Source organism: Crotalus tigris, unplaced genomic scaffold (assembly GCF_016545835.1).
Source record: "Crotalus tigris isolate CLP2741 ecotype Arizona unplaced genomic scaffold, ASM1654583v1 scf7180000017543.2237141, whole genome shotgun sequence".
In the NCBI taxonomy this organism is placed as follows: Eukaryota; Metazoa; Chordata; class Lepidosauria; order Squamata; family Viperidae; genus Crotalus; species Crotalus tigris.
Window position 1 is genome coordinate 1721872 of NW_024096463.1, and position 16095 is coordinate 1737966.

General features: G+C 40.8%; 1 protein-coding gene across 4 annotated transcripts in view; it reads left to right on the forward strand.

The window, feature by feature from the left end:
• Positions 1–660: 660 nt before the first annotated feature.
• Positions 661–16095, forward strand: part of UPF1 (UPF1 RNA helicase and ATPase) — a 42119-nt gene continuing 26684 nt past the window's right edge. For 3 of the 4 annotated variants that reach the window (XM_039321726.1, XM_039321895.1, XM_039321809.1), the window contains exons 1-6: positions 661–1344; positions 7569–7711; positions 9129–9218; positions 12226–12393; positions 12544–12724; positions 13447–13608. In XM_039321726.1, coding sequence (XP_039177660.1) covers positions 1075–1344; positions 7569–7711; positions 9129–9218; positions 12226–12393; positions 12544–12724; positions 13447–13608 — 1014 coding nt within the window. In that variant the 5' untranslated portion in view covers positions 661–1074. The remainder of the gene's footprint in view (positions 1345–7568; positions 7712–9128; positions 9219–12225; positions 12394–12543; positions 12725–13446; positions 13609–16095) is intronic. The other variant, XM_039321979.1, reaches the window with a different exon arrangement.

Sequence of the window (16095 nt, forward strand, 5' to 3'; positions counted from 1 at the left end):
TCGTGTCGTTTTGGTTTGGTCTTCGGAGAAGGGGCGTGGCTTCCAGGAAGTTTTTTCTATCTGATGAAATTTCAGCTTCGCGCCGCTGCGTGATCTAGCGCATGCGCGTTGTGGGGCTTCCATTTTACTGGCCCTTAAGTTGAAAGTCATGGGTTTGTTTTTTTTTCCCCCGTCAATTTGTCGGTCAACTTCTCTGCTAGAGTTTAACGTGGCGACGAAGCCAGAAGTAGTAAAGTTGTAGTAAATCCATCCGACGAGATTCCAAAACCGTTCGGCACGTTGGCCTTTTGCAGTCAAAAATAGATAGTTCCTATTATAGACGTGCTTTTTTTTTTAAACCTGAGGAACGGGAACAAAATAAACGGTGCAGAGTTTATTGGCGTGTCGGGAAGATCTCCCTCCATATTGTCTCATATGCGCGCTTCTAGGGTTCGCGCGTCTTAATTAGCTAGTCGCGTGTTCACTCTCCCGCTTTTCTCTCTTTTCCGCGTGGATCGATTTCACCCCGCTTTTCTTCGATTCTCGAATTCTGTTCTGATTGGCCTTCTGAGACACCGCCTCCTTCCTAAGTGGGAGTTTGATTGGAGAGTCGGCTTGTGCGTCAATGTGCCGGGGCGGAGCTATAAAGCGTGTCCCTCCCTTTCTCCCTCCCCCTCGTCCCGCTGCTTCTACCTGCGCGGCTGCCACCTCTCAAGCCTCCTTTTCCTGCTGTGCCTTCTCAGACAGTTGAGTTGGCGCAGGCGCGGAGCGCAAGACGCGTGCGCGCTAAGGGGCTATTCTTTTTCCCTTCCCTCATCTCAGCTCGCGGCTCTCGGGCGTAAGGTCAGCCTCCTCCTCATTGGCTGTTCCCTTGTTAGAGCGTCTGGCTCGGTCGACGGTTGAGGCCTAAAGTTCTGCGCAGGCGCAGAACGCGACCAAGGCAGTAAGAAGCCTCGCGCTCGTTCTGACGGACCTCAAGAAAAAGAAGGAAACCCGCCCGCTCGCGGTTGCCAACACCGCCGCCTCCTCTCCTCGTCCGTGAGGGGAACCGAGAAAGAAGGCCGGAAAAGACCTGGAACGGCCGCCGCCGCCATCATGAGCGTGGAAGCGTACGGGCCCAGCTCGCAGACGTTGACTTTCCTCGACACCGAGGAGGCCGAGCTGCTGGGCGCTGACACGCAAGGCTCCGAGTTCGAGTTCACCGACTTCACCTTGCCCAGCCAGACTCAAACGCCGCCCGGGGGAGGCTCCGGTAGCGGCGGAAGCGTCGCCGCGCCGGGCACCCCGGGACTCCCGGGGGGTGGCGTCGGACCAGGCGCGGGGGGGCCGCCTTCCGTCGTCGTGCCGGGGCAGCTGGACGCCCAGGTGAGGCCCGCGAAGAGAGAGCGAACCGCCAGGCTGGGAGGGTGTTTTAAGTTCAAAGACGGAGTGTGGAGGAGAAATGAGTGGGAGGTGAACTTTTAAGTCCACGTCTTGTATGTGTGGCACTTGGCGCGGGATGAAAAGGCAGCTTGCAGGTTCCGAGTGGGAGAATCAAAAAGGCTGAGTGCTTTTATAAACTTGGATTCTAGGATTGCTTAAAAATTGCCCGAAGAAGCCATACAAAGCCTTGTAGGAAAGCCTGTAATCCTAACCTTATATTTATTGGAAAGCATATGTGCGCGAGAGATATTCCTTGTAGGTACATATTTTGTTGCTCAAAGTGGCCTTTTCTAGGAAGGAGACAGATGGGACGTGGATGAAACATCTACTCGTTTATCTGCAATATGCATTACAGAATTACAATGTCTGTGCGTGATATGATTAAATATGTAATGAATTGCTTTCAAACATTGGTTATGTTAATGTTTACCCGTTGTATCTGCATGTTTCAGTTGGGTAACTATGACTTGACTTCATCAGAAGAAAAGGGCCCAGTGGTTCCTTGTACCTGTTTGCTGTGCCAGTGACTTACCAACTTTTTCAGGCTGCAAAAATTGCAAAATAAAAAAAAAATCCCCTGATTAAGAGGCTACAGCTTGGCGAGAGAAAATTGACTGTGTTCAGGCTATCTGGAATAGTTTGGTTAGATCAGGGGTAGTCAACCTTGGCCCTTGTATGACTCGTGGACTTCAATTCCCAGAATTCCTGAGCCAGCTTAGTTTAGCTGGCTCAGGAATTCTGGGAGTTGAAGTCCATGAGTCATAAAAGAGCCAAGGTTGACTACCCCTGGGTTAGATGCTGGAATTATAATGGCTTTTCAAATCAGTCTTTAGTGGCAGCTAAGTTTGATTTGAGGCTGATGTGTTGTTAGTCATACGTCTTCAAGCTGTGATTAACTGGTACCTTCTTTGTACACTTTAAAGCAGAATTGTGTGCACCTGTTTGACAGAAGACTGAATTGAGGTTAGCCAGACATTGAATTTGCATACTGGTTTCCAAGAAAGTGATTTGAACATTCTCAGTTTCTGACTTTCTTGCATGGTCTTTTAAAGAGTTTTTATAGAGATGACTTGTTGAATCATCTTTGAGAGCACAATGTGAGCTGTGTGTTCCTCTTTAAACTTTTAGTGCATAAAGCAGTAGAAACATAACTGGGGACTGTGTATGTGTTTGGAAAATGGAAAAAGAATGTATATGTTTTGTGATAAAAGCAGTATTTTATCATTGTGAGGAAAATAGTATAAAGTATGCTTACTGCCTGGGGTTGACCAAATTTTTAAAAAGGCAGGAGAAAAATCTAATTTTAGACAAGGGGCAGTACAATATCTATGCACAGAAGCTTTTCCTTAATCTTTCCTTAAGGAAAGATTTATCGCTCAATTAAGGATAAGGTGTTCTGTCATAGCAAGTATTGTGATAGTACTTTAACTTCTGAGTAATTGGATAAGGCCTAAACTGGGGGGGGGAAGGTGTATACGTGTATAATTAACACCTTTTCCAAGGAAATGCCACCCTGTTAAAGAGATGATTACTAGTCTGAACTTTTATCTAATACTCCTCAGTTTTGCATCTTAGATCAGATTTCCTCTAATGTGGTTTAATCCTCTTGTTCTGGAGAAGTCATTTGAAAAAAATTGTGAATGTCTGGAAGGATAGGATTTCATTTAGTACAGATGTGAGTTTTCAGGATATGCCATAGGTTTGTGGTGCTTTTCTAAGAATTTTCTGTTCTGTAGTTTCATTGCTGTAATGGACATTGCATTATTTTCTTCACCATATTTTATTCCCAATAGGAATGAAGTAGGAATGACATTCAAAACATAATACGGTTGCTGCTTAATTCCCCAGAAGAGGGTTTTCTTTCAAATATATTGGAGAGTTCAGAGTCAAGAAGAGTGTAGCACATTACTTTTCCTTACTCTTATTTTCTTTGTCTCTAAATAACTGTTTTATTATTGAAATTTAACCCATAAACTTAAAGCAGTTATATGCTGTTTGTGGAAACTCTGTTGTTATATTAATAAAAAGGGTCTTCAGGTTGGCAGTTGGGGAAGACACTAATGATAGATATAGTTTTAAAATGTTAGCAACCTAAGGTGTGTAGTTGTACTATTTCCTGTTAAAAGGAAAATCACCTGTAAGTTTTCATTAAAGTTTTCTTGGCAGTCATACAGAAGTGGCTTGTCATTGCTTTCTTTCAGGTTGTTTGTTTTATTTCCGAGACTTGCCCTAGAGGCCTGAGAGATGCTAACCAAGCTTGACGCTGCTTAGTTTCTGTGTTGCCTCCTATCAAAACAAGAATGTTAGCTCTGTGAATTGGATGAAGGTATATATAGTCATACATTCTTATATTTATGGCTTCTGGTGTTGATCTGAACAAGTTTTCCATCCCAATCTTAATACCTCCACCTACATGCAGAATAGCTGAATATGGAAATAAGGAGATCCCTCTGCCTGGGCTATCAGAACATTTGAAATGTGGAATTTGATGGAACTTTTTGTTCTCATTTAAGTAATTTTTCAGGCATTCGTTCTGGGAAAGAGATTTTCTCAAAGATCCTTTTGGAAAAAAGATTTCTGTGAAGAATGAGAATTGGGTTATTTCTGCTTTTGAAAGCCTTCAGTCTTTTCCGGTATTTTTCAGTATGAGTATCCCAGGAATGGTTGGGCTATGAATAATTTTAAATCATTAGAAAAATTTAGAACCTGATTACTTTAGGGTGATAAACATACTGGTGTTTGATTTATCCAGTAACAGCTGTCTCTGTCTGCAAGATTCAGACACTTAAAAAACTTCTGCTATTTTCTGTACTACATCTGTGTAATAAACAGTGCTTCTACATCTCCTCTACCTTAACATGGAAAGAATTAAACATATTGTTATATTTGCTGGCTCAGAAAAAGTGTGAATGGAAAACCCAGCAAGTAAAATACTTCAGCACAAAACTTTCTATTCAACGTATTATGTCTATTCTCTTTTGGTATTCTCCAGAATTGTTCACTACTGGAAAATAGAGTAGCTACATCCGCAGCTTTCTTGTACTAAAAGGTTAATATTTATGGTTATGGGTAGGTATGTTGGTGTACGTCATTTCACATGCTGAGACTTTAAGGGATGGTTTTGGTTAATTGGCTGTGTATTAAGGCATCTGAGAGATATAATCCTTTAAAAATCAGATGGGGCAATATTTTTTACAAGAGATATTTTTCTATGTATGTCTTATTTTAAACTGAAATTACCCTGAATTACATATAATACAAAACTGCAATATGTGTATGAACAAGAAGATATCCTTTGAACTCTAATAACATTGCTCTCTACTCGTCTTACCTAACATAACAGAGAGGGAAAAATAACTTGCTTTTCAAGTTCGCACATTCTTTATTTTAAGTTTACATAAGATTAGAAAAACTGTTTTAAAGATAATTATAGCTTTTTTAAACAGATGGGGGGAAAGCAGGCAGTTTTTATAGCCTACTGTTCACCACTATGAAGGAAATAGACAATCTGTGATACTAAATCCCTTTTTTTGTGTCCTGAAGAGCCCAATCTATTCTACTATTTTGACAAGAAATTCAGACAATCTATAATATGAACCTTAAAATTAGCTTAATTATACATCCAAAAGATGAAAGAAAAATTCCAGAACACTCTGTCCACCATGTTTCTTAATATACTATCCAAAAATGTTAACTGCAGTCTATGATCACCAAAAAGTGTTCATCAGCTATATGTAGCAACACACTGGGAACCTGCTCATCAAAAAACCAGATTTTAGTTTATTTCCTTATTTGTATGGAAGGGAATTTGTGAGCCCCATGTTTGAGCAGGTTCCTTCTTGCCCATGCATGTAATTATGGTTTACTTATGTAAATTACATATGTAAATTATAGTTAAATATGCTTACATTTGTATTCCTCAAAATGGATTTGTCAGATTACTGTGTCTTCTGACTAAAGATTGGATGGGCTTGAGATGTAATTTTGAACTTATGAATTACCTAATAAAGTAGTAAAATATCATTTGTTAAAGATATATTTTACAATATTTTAATTTTGTTTTGTGCCTGCTGACTTCTAGCTATTGCAATTGCTAGAAACAGAAAGATGCCATTCTGAGTCTCTCCTTTGTCTCCATATATCTGATTATGTGTACTGTATTTATATCTTACAACATACCTGAGTTTTGTACTGTTGTCTCTTCTTAAATTTGCCTGCCCAAGGAGCAATGGTGGGTTGCTCTATAAACAGTCTTGCTTCTTGGAAACTTCATATGCTGTGGTGTTTAAGGTGCATATTCATTTAGAAAATAGGTTGATTCTTTCCTAAGTAAATATGTGTTAACTTGCAGCATTAACTTTTCAGGAATTACTATTCTTTAACTTTACCGTAATTTTATTCATAATGACATGTTTTTCTCCTAGCTTAGCTGAAGTAGTCTGAAAAACATTGGTTAAACTTTGAAACTGCCAGATCTACATAATGTATTTGTATTTGGCAGCCATTTATTATTACTGATTTTTAAAACTTTTTTTTCTGAACTGGGAGAGCTTTGTGAAAACATTGTACAATTTTCCTTGCCACAATGTTTTATGCACATGCCACCTTGTTCAGAATGGTAGTCCATGTTGGTTTAAAAAACTTCAGTAATCATGTTGTTTCTTGGGGAAGGTATTAGAAAGTGTAATGGGGGTGGGGATTGGAGTTTTATATGTAATAAAATGATAAAGTTCATGTAATTTGGTACTACTGCTGCGGCATTGATTCTTAAAATGGTACTGTGCAGTGCTGAGCTTTTTGGCTTTTTTTTTTTGAAGAACACATTTAAATGGTTTGCAAGACCATTAAAGAATATATATAGATTTGATCCTGCCCACTTTAGTGTGACTTCATCTAATTGGTATTTCCAAACAAAATTGATAACCATCACTTTTTAAAATTAATAATGCTTATATAGCCTATGTGGTACCTAGGGATATTGTAGCCTATAAAGATGATACTAACACTTGTTTAATTTCTTAAATGGTAGATAAATATATATGGAGGGCTTCTGGCATCAAGGATGGCACATATTGGCCTCACATTCTCTCCCCCTCCTATAATCCTAGTGGTTGATTGTTTTGATAATTATGCCTTTATTAGCTTCTTTAAATATTGTATTCTCTAAGGCTATAATCCTTTAAAAGATCTGACCCAATTTCTTATTGAATGTATAACAAGGTTTTTTGAAATATATAATATTAATGAGATTCTTCCTTTTAGTGATAACTACTATTTATTTGACTTCCAAGACCACTCACTCATTGAATCAGAATGACTTGTAAGAACTGAAAGCAGAAATCAAACCTCTCATTTAAGAATAAGGTGAAACATCGGTAGCAGCCACTTAATTTGAGAGCTATTGAGGGAAATCATTATGCACAGGCAAAATTTGTAAAATGAGGAACTTCAAGGTTCCTAAATTGGGGCTTTCCCCAAGGGTTAACCTTCACATACTGGGGTGGGAATGGGGGTTAAAGAATTCACTGTTGTAAACCCTTCAGCCATTGCTTCAGTCCTGTTTATCCTGACTAACCAGACAAAAAATATTGTTTAAAGAATGGCAGATGTTCTCATGCTTGTTTAGCAAGCAAAAGTGTTCCGGTCTACAAAATCTACAGGTTGATTTCAAAATTTCCAGTGATGCTATATCATTGCTTAGGAAACTTGTGAATTGGAGCTTTCTGGGTAGCCTTGTGACTGAGGTAGATCAAAGCAATAGAATTAGGGAGGAATCTGGAATACTCTATTCCTGTGATTTTAGAGGAGGATACATTTTTTTTTTTTTAGTGACATAGCTCTTAAAGGGTCTTGTGGATACTTTAGGAAAAGGTCTGATTTGAAACTGCTGATAGAAGAGGAAATACAACAAAGAGGCAGTAATCAGAAGCAAACATTACTACTGTACAGAAAACTATTTTTTCTATTTCTATTTAAAAAAATAGAGCATTGTTTCTTAAAAGGAGTAGTGTTTATTGAACATAATGGTGAATTCAAGATTCTGTGCATGTGCTTGTAAATTGGCATTGATGTATGATGTATACTTTAAAAAAAAAGCCTTAAGTTGTATGACTTGCTTTTCTTTTAATAAATCACAGTTGCATATGTGATTTTTTTTTTAACTCCAGGTAAATGGACCAGATGGCATCCTCCAGAATGGGGCAGTGGATGATAATGTGCCTAAAACCAGCCAACTTCTTGCAGAGCTCAATTTTGAAGAAGACCAGGAAGACACTTACTACACCAAGGACCTTCCTGTACATGCCTGCAGGTGAGGTAGTAGAGCCTGGTGTTATGAGAGCAAGGCATCAATTTAATGCACTGGGAAAGCTTTGTCCCTGTGGCTAGTGAGTGATTTCCTTTTTCATTTCTCACACCATTTTGCTATTGTAGCCTGGAACCAGTATCTAGTGACTCTCTCCTTAAGCTTCTGGGGTCTATTTATGCCCTCACATAGAATCTGCTGGGATTGAGAATATGATTTTTATCACGATAGAAGCTTTACAATAGGTTCCCGTTAGGTTATATTAAAATCGATCTTGTATGAGGCCCAGTCCTTTATCAGACGGGATTGCTGTTCTTATTCCATGTTTTATGTTTTTATCTGACCCCTTAGTGCAGGGGTATCAAACTCAATTTCACTGAGGGCCGCATCAGCATTGCGGTTGCCCTCAGGGGGCTGGGTTGGGTGTGGCCAGGGTGGGTGCGGCCTACTGGGTGGGCATGGATGGAGTGGGTGTGGCCTACTGGGTGAGTGTGGTCAGCTCTACATCATTTGCGTCAAGGGTGCCTGTGGGGGCCTGGGCAGGAGTGAGATAGATCTGAGGGTCTCTGGCAGAAGGGGGTGGGACCAGGGCAATTGCCAAGCATGGTCCACTGGAGGAGCCTCACTGTTCCTCTCAGGCCATGCGGGGGTGGGGTGGGCTTATGGAGCTAAGACTGAATGCGTTTCAGCATAGATGGCCACCACAAAATTGTACATTGGCTGCCGGCTGGCCTGGGCCAGGGCCAAGCAGAGAGGGCCATTCCCTCACTGTTTCCAACATGGCTTCACGGGCAACATGAAACCACTTTGCGGGCCACATCCAGCCCCTGGGCCTTGTGTTTGACATGTCTGCCTTAGTGCATCAGATCATTTTCTAACACGTTGCTTCTGGCTCTCTAAGAATGTTGCATTTATGCTTACTGCCTCCAGAAGTTATGAGTGCTCTAACACTGGTAGTTTTTAAGAAGAGATTGGACAACCATTTGTCTGACATGGCATAGGGTTTCCTGCTTGAGCAGGGGGTTGGACTAGATGACCTCCAAGGTCCCTTCCCATTCTGTTATTTTCTGAAGCTCGGAAGATTAAATAGGTTTGGTTATGCCATACTCTTTAGTGTTTAGCTGAATAAGTGGTATTCTCTAACAATGTATTTTGAATGTCTGAACATACTTTCTAAGTTCAGTATGTTATGTTCAGTGTGATGTTTGACATTGATCACAAGAGGCTATATTGCCACAAAGGCCTACTTTGTAGCTGTGTGTATATGTATAAAGTTGTCAATAGAGAGGTCACGTAATGCCTCTGCCAGCTTTCAGTGGTAAGTCTTTGTTTCTTAATCAGTTTGGTATTGGTGAGTGTCTTTGATTTCCCCTCCTTGAAGTAAAATTGATTTACAGCAATGGTCCCTCTGTGTTGTCCTTAGCTATTGTGGCATCCACGACCCAGCTTGCGTTGTCTATTGTAACACCAGCAAGAAGTGGTTTTGCAACGGACGTGGGAATACTTCTGGCAGGTAAATATTCACATTCACAAAGAGAACATAATTCACTTCTGTTAAATGTATGAACATAGCAAGCTTTCAGGTGCTAATTCAAATAATTGGTCCACTTTCCCTGTTAGCAACTATCCAAAACCTTGAGGGAGAACTTGAGCCAATTGAGCTAGGTCCCTGTTGGGTATAAGTACTTGTATATTGTTCAATTATGGGACTTCACAGTTCCTGCAAAAATTCAATCTGACTTGAAACTGCTTTCTACAATGTGGCTTAAACCTTACCAACATTTTAGTAGAGCACTTTTTAGAGCAAAGTCCCCATAAGCTGTTTTCTGTTACTTACACAAAAGTCTTTTAGTATTTCATAAAATACAATCCCTTAATGCAGGGGTCCTCAACCTTGGCAACTTTAAGACTTGTGGACTTCAGCTCCCAGAATTCCTCAGCCAGCTTCTGGGAGTTGAAGTCCACAAGACTTAAAGTTGCCAAGGTTGAGGACACCTGCCTTAATGTATTATGAATACAATGTAAAGAAATACAATAGCAGTAAGAATCTGTATTGAATATTATTTGACTTAAATAGAGGTAGTCCTTGACTTACGACCATTCATTTAGCGACTGTTTGAAGTTAGAGGGGCCATTGAAAAAAGTGACTTATGACTGCTCCTCATACTTATAACCACTGCGGTGTCCCCATGGTCACTTGATTAAAATTTGGGCAACTGGCATATATTTATGATAGTTACAGCCTCTCAAGTCAGGTTGCCATTTGCGATTTTCCCAGCGGGCTTCTGACAAGCAAAACCAAAGGGGGAAGCTGGGTTTACTTCACTGTGATTCACTTAATGACCATAGCAAAATGGCGGTAAAATTGGGCACAACTCACTTAACAATTGCCTCGCTTAGTAATAAAATTCCAGACCCAGTTGTGATCAAGGCTACTTGTGCCACGAAACAAGTTAAAATGAGCAACTTAACAGACTATATGCATCATGTAGTAATCAAGAAACAACACAAAAGTAAATAGGTTTTTGCTGCTGTTAAAAGTTTGCAGAGATGGGGACCTACCAATTTGTATTAGAACATGGGAATTGTACTGCAAGGCCCTTTTTTTGCCAACACTATCAAATTGCTGGCACTAGCACTCTTCATTAGTAGGGGCCTTTGTGATGGTTCTTAAGAGCAAGACTGTTGATACAGATATAGATGGCCTGAGTAAGCTGGGTACAGGCAGTTAATGGTTTTAAAGATCAAAAACTGCACTTTGAATTGGGTCTGAAGATACATCAACAACCAGTGTAATTAATACTGTATTGGTGTCACATGTTTTAGCTGCTAGTTTTCCACGAAAAGCTGAGTTAATTGCATTATGCACTAGCTCACTCTTCCAAAGAGATTTGCAAGTAAATTCTGTTAAATAATCTAACTTGAATAGTGCTAGTGGATAAGCACCCAAGGAAAAGTATATCTTAGGAAGGTTTCACCTGCCATATTTTATTTGTTTATATTCCTTCTTTATTTTTATAAAAAAATTCAAGGTGTTGAACACCCACTACACTCCTTCCTCTTCCTGTTTTCCCCACAATAACAACTCTGTGGAGTGGGTTGGTCTAAGACAGTGGCTCTCAACCTGTGGGTCGGGACCCCATTTGAGATCGAACGACCATTTCACGGGGGTCGCCAAACAACGCAGTCCACCATTTTTCCCCCCTTTTCCTTAGCTGTGCTACTCCTTTTTATTCTATTGGCTTTTGAAAGCCAATAGAACAGACTCTCTTGAATAGAGTCTAATTCTATTGGCTTTCAAAAGCCAATAGGAATTGACCAGGCTGTCTCTGCCCTGCTGAGCCCGCCAAAAGTCCCATTCTGCAAATGGTGCTGCACCAGTTGAGTAGTCCTCGACTTACGACCGGTTAAGTAGTCCTCGACTTACGACCGGTTGGAGGACGCGGCATTAAAAAGGTTGAGAACCACTGGTCTAAGAGTTAATGGCCTAAAGTCACTCAGCTAGCTTTCATGGATAAAGCAGGACTAGAACATGGAGTATCAACTGGTTGATGTATCTTGCTAGTCATCACTGTCTGCAAGGAAGTCCAGCAAGACCTTCAAATTGTTCCTTGTGTTACCCAGAATGGATGGTTTACCTAACCCCACTATTTATTCACTGCCTTCAGTTAATTTGTAAAAATAATAAAGGCAGGGTATAAAATGAATATCCTCTTTACTTGAATTCTAGTGAAAAGAAGAAAATCTAGTGAAAAGAAGGACTGGGGGGGGGCATGATAGCAGTTTTCCAATATTTGAGAGGCTGTCACAAAGGAGAGGGCGTCAGCCTATTTTCCAAAGTACCAGAAGCCAAGACAAGAAATAATGGAAACTAATCAAGGAGAGAAGCAACCTAGAACTAAGGAGAAATTTCCTAACATAACAATCAGTGGAGCAGCTTGCCTTCAGAAGTTGTGGATGCGCCATCGCTGAAGGCTTTTAAGAAGAGACTGGGCAGCTGTTTGCCTGAAATGGTATAGGGCAGTGATGGCGAACCTTTTAGAGATCGGGTGCCCAAAAACCGCTCCCCCTGCCCCACCCGCCTGCAGGGCCACGCACCGCCTCCATGGCCTGCTACAGCAGATTGCCAGGCAGCCATGCAGCACCATGGCTGCCATGCCCTCTGCCCACACCCCACAGTATCATCTGCACGTTATGGGGTGCAAGGGCGGAGTCTTGTACCTGTTGCCCGGGGGCAACTCTCCTCCAGGGGGGCTGCTGGTGAGGGTTGTGGGGGAAGGCGGGGCTGGGGCAATGGCATGCCCGCCCACAGAGAGGGTTCCGAGTGCCGCCTCTGGCACCCATGCCATAGGTTCGCCACCACTGGTATAGGGTCTAGAAGACCTCCAAGGTCCCTTCCAACTCTGTTGTTCTGAATTGAACTTCATTTTGTTTTTCAAATATAAATAAGTTTTCTGTTTACATTTCAAAGAAAACTTTTGTTTTGCAATCAAGCGTGTATTTTTCTGTCTTTTTGTTAGCCACATTGTGAACCATCTTGTAAGAGCCAAGTGCAAAGAAGTGACTCTTCATAAGGATGGTCCTTTGGGCGAGACTGTCTTGGAATGTTACAATTGTGGCTGTCGTAATGTGTTTCTTCTTGGCTTCATCCCGGCCAAAGCTGACTCTGTGGTTGTTTTGTTATGCAGGTAAGAGAAATTTTGTTTTGTAGAAAGAAATTACGTGAACAATGATCACAAGAAAATATTGTGTTTTAATGTACTGAGTATTTTTTTTTTTTACTGAGTAATACTTTTTGTGTTTGACTAATATGTTTCTCTCATATCCTGATTGTGCAGGCAGCCTTGTGCCAGCCAGAGCAGCTTAAAGGACATCAATTGGGACAGCTCACAGTGGCAGCCTTTGATTCAAGATCGCTGCTTCCTTTCTTGGTTAGTCAAAATTCCTTCAGAACAGGAACAACTGAGGGCCCGGCAGATCACAGCTCAGCAAATTAACAAACTAGAAGAACTCTGGAAGGTATGTTAGAGAGATTCTGTCCATGGAGGGGAAAAAGGAGCTATAAGTTGTCATCTAAAACGGGTCCTCAACCTTGGCAACTTTAAGACTTGTGGACTTCAACTCCCAGAATTCCTCTGGGAGTTGAAGTCCACAAGTCTTAAAGTTGCCAAGGTTGAGGACCCCTGATCTAAGACAAGCAGATATAATTGTAGGTAGGTAGGTAGGTAGATACATAGGTGGATGGATGGATGGATAGTAAGATAATAGGATAGTACTGGGTTCAGAATTCAGCTTCCTGAGTATCCTTGGTTTCTTTCTAAATCAAGTTTCTGGACTGTGAAGATGCTGTTGAAGTTTTAAATACTAAAAGATGGTTGAATAGAAATACCAGTTGTTGGGGCTTTGAAGCTTTGTCTAGATTCATGCCTTCATCCTAATCAGCAAAAGATGAATTCTGCAAATTGAGCAGAATTTGCACAATGTGTACAACTCATACAGTACTCTTTCCCATAGTACATAATTAGGATTTCTGGATGATTTCAATCGAAGGCGGATATGGCTTTTATTTGCAGTATCCTTACATTTAGTAATTTAAATGGGCATGCTTTGTATTTCATTGTTTTGTGACCTAAAGTATGTGATAATCCATATATTCTAGTATTTAGTTCCCTCATTTTGGAAGGATTCCCATAAACCAGCTGGAGAAGTTGGGTTTAGTGTCCTGTTGTCTGTGGTTGCAGGAGAACCCATCTGCCACTTTGGAGGACCTGGAAAAGCCTGGTGTTGATGAAGAGCCACAGCATGTCCTCCTTAGATATGAAGATGCTTATCAATACCAGAACATCTTTGGTCCTCTGGTCAAGCTTGAAGCAGACTATGACAAGAAATTGAAGGAATCTCAGGTAAAATGCCCAAAAGGAGGCAGCCACTTAAAATAGTTTGGATTGGTGACATTGAACTTTATGCTCAGTTGGGGGGAGGAGGTTAAGTGAGGGTAAGACTTCTGAAAGACTATAATTCATAAGTGTGGGAGGCATTTGAAATATAGTTGATATAAATATTTTGAAGCATTTTCCCCACTAAGGAATGGTGGAAGCTGCACATACTTTCTACTTTGAACTGTATCCATTGAGTCCTGGAGTTGGTGTTGGGTATTTACTTACTACTATATTTCTCTGATAAAATTTTTAAGCAGAAGACTAGTTGTTCAGTTGCTAAATGATGTCCGACTTTTCATAACCCCAATGGACCATAGAATGCCAGGCTCCCCTGTCTCCCAGAATTTGTCCACATTCATGTTCATTGTATTGATGACATTAACCATCTTATCGTCTGCCATCCCCTTCTCTTTTTGCCATCTATCTTTCCCAACATAAATCCTTTTCTGACGAGTCCTTTCTTCTCATTTGATGGCCAGAGTATTTGAGCTTCAGCTTCAGTTATCTGACCTTCCAAAGAACAGTCAGGGTTGATTTCTTTTAGGATTTGAACTGATTTGATCCCCTTGCAGTCTGAAGGACTCTCAAGAGTCTCTCTAGCACCACAATTTAAAAGCAACAGTTCTTTGCTGCTCAACCTTCCTCATGGTCTAACTCTCACAAGCCTTTGCGTCATTACTGGGAAAACCATAGTTTTGACTATAAGACAAGTAGATTAAGCTTGTATCTTTATAGATGATGATGATGATGATAATAATAACTACTACTACTTGTTGTTGTTGTTATTATGTTGGAAGGGACCTTGGAGGTCATCTAGTCCAACCCCCTGCTCAGGCAAGAAACCCTATACCATTTTGGACAAATGGCTGTCCAGTCTCTTGTTAAAAACTTCCAGTGTTGGAGCATTCACAGCTTCTGGAGACAGGTTGTTCCACTGGTTAATTGTTCTAAATGTCAGGAAGTTTCTCCTTAGTTCTAGGTTGCTTCTCTCTTTGGTTAGTTTCCATCTGTTGCTTCTTGTCCTGCCTTCAGGTGTTTTGGAGAATAGTTTGACTCCCTCCTCTTTGTGGCAGCCCCTCAAATATTGGAACACTGCTATGATGTCACCCCTCGTCCTTACCCAATTCCAGCAACCGTTCCTTGTATGTTTTAGCCTTCAGTTCCCCAATCATCTTTGTTGCTCTTCTCTGTACTCTAGGGTCTCAACATATTTTTTTACATTGTGGTGACCAAAACTGGATGCAGTATTCCAAGTATGGCCTTACCAAGGCATTGTAAAGAGGTATTAATACTTCAAGTGATCTTGATTCTGTCCCTATGTTAATGCAGCCCAGCACTGTGTTGGTTTTTCTTGCCTAAGTGTAGAACCTTACTTTTTTCACCACTGAATTTCATTTTGTTAGATAGCGCCCAGTGTTCAAGTCTGTCAGGATCCTTCTGTATCTTAAGCCTGTCTTCTGGAGTGTTGGCTATTCCTGCCACCTTGGTGTCATCTGCAAATTTGATGAGTTCCCCATCTATCCCCTCATCCAAATCATTGATGAAGATGTTGAAGAGCACTGGGCCCAGAACAGAGCCCGGGGGCACTTCCCTCCACGTAGATGCAGTTCCATTGAGGACTACACGCTGAGTACGGCCAGTCAGCCAGCTATGAATCCATCTGGTGGTGATGCTGTCTAACCCACATTTTTCTATCTTATCAAGTAGTAGGTTGTGGTCTACTTTATCAAATGGCTTACTGAAGTCCAAGTAAATAATATCCACAGCATTCCTCTGGTCCACTAATTTTGTCACCTGGTCAAAGAATGCAATAAGATTTTCTGGCATGATCTGTTTTTGACAAACGCATGTTGGCTTTTGGAAATGTCAGCTTCTGTAATGAAACCCTATCTGCTTGCACTGGGCATTGTAAATGGTTACGTGTTTGTTTCAGCATCATAAATTCATGGCCCTCTATTGATAGCTTCAGTGTTATACTTTCTACAAATTGTTTTTGTTATAGTTGAGCTGCTTTTGATAAGTGCTTTGTTGGGACAGTTGCTCTGTATTCCTTGAAATTTTTCTGAACTATTTAACTTGTATTCTATTCTATCTTAAAGTCTCTGGGTACAGACAGAGTGATCTGCTATATACATGTATTGTTCTTCAGTAGAAAGCAACAGGCATTGCAGCAAATACAATCTGGCAAAAAAGGTGGGCTATTAATAGATTAGAAGTGGGCAGTTTGATAATTCCAAAGCTGCATGTGGATTCTGTGCTAATTTCAAAAAGCATTTGCAAATAATTAAGTGAGAAGACAACTAGATGGTGAATAGGAAAAGAACTTCAGTTGTCTATGAATGAGAAGCAGCTCCACTGAATTAATCAGATTAATCAGTCCTCTTAATATTGATGCATTTGAAATCTTCCAGCAAGCATTGAACCGAGCATATTTCTAAAAAGTCATCAAAG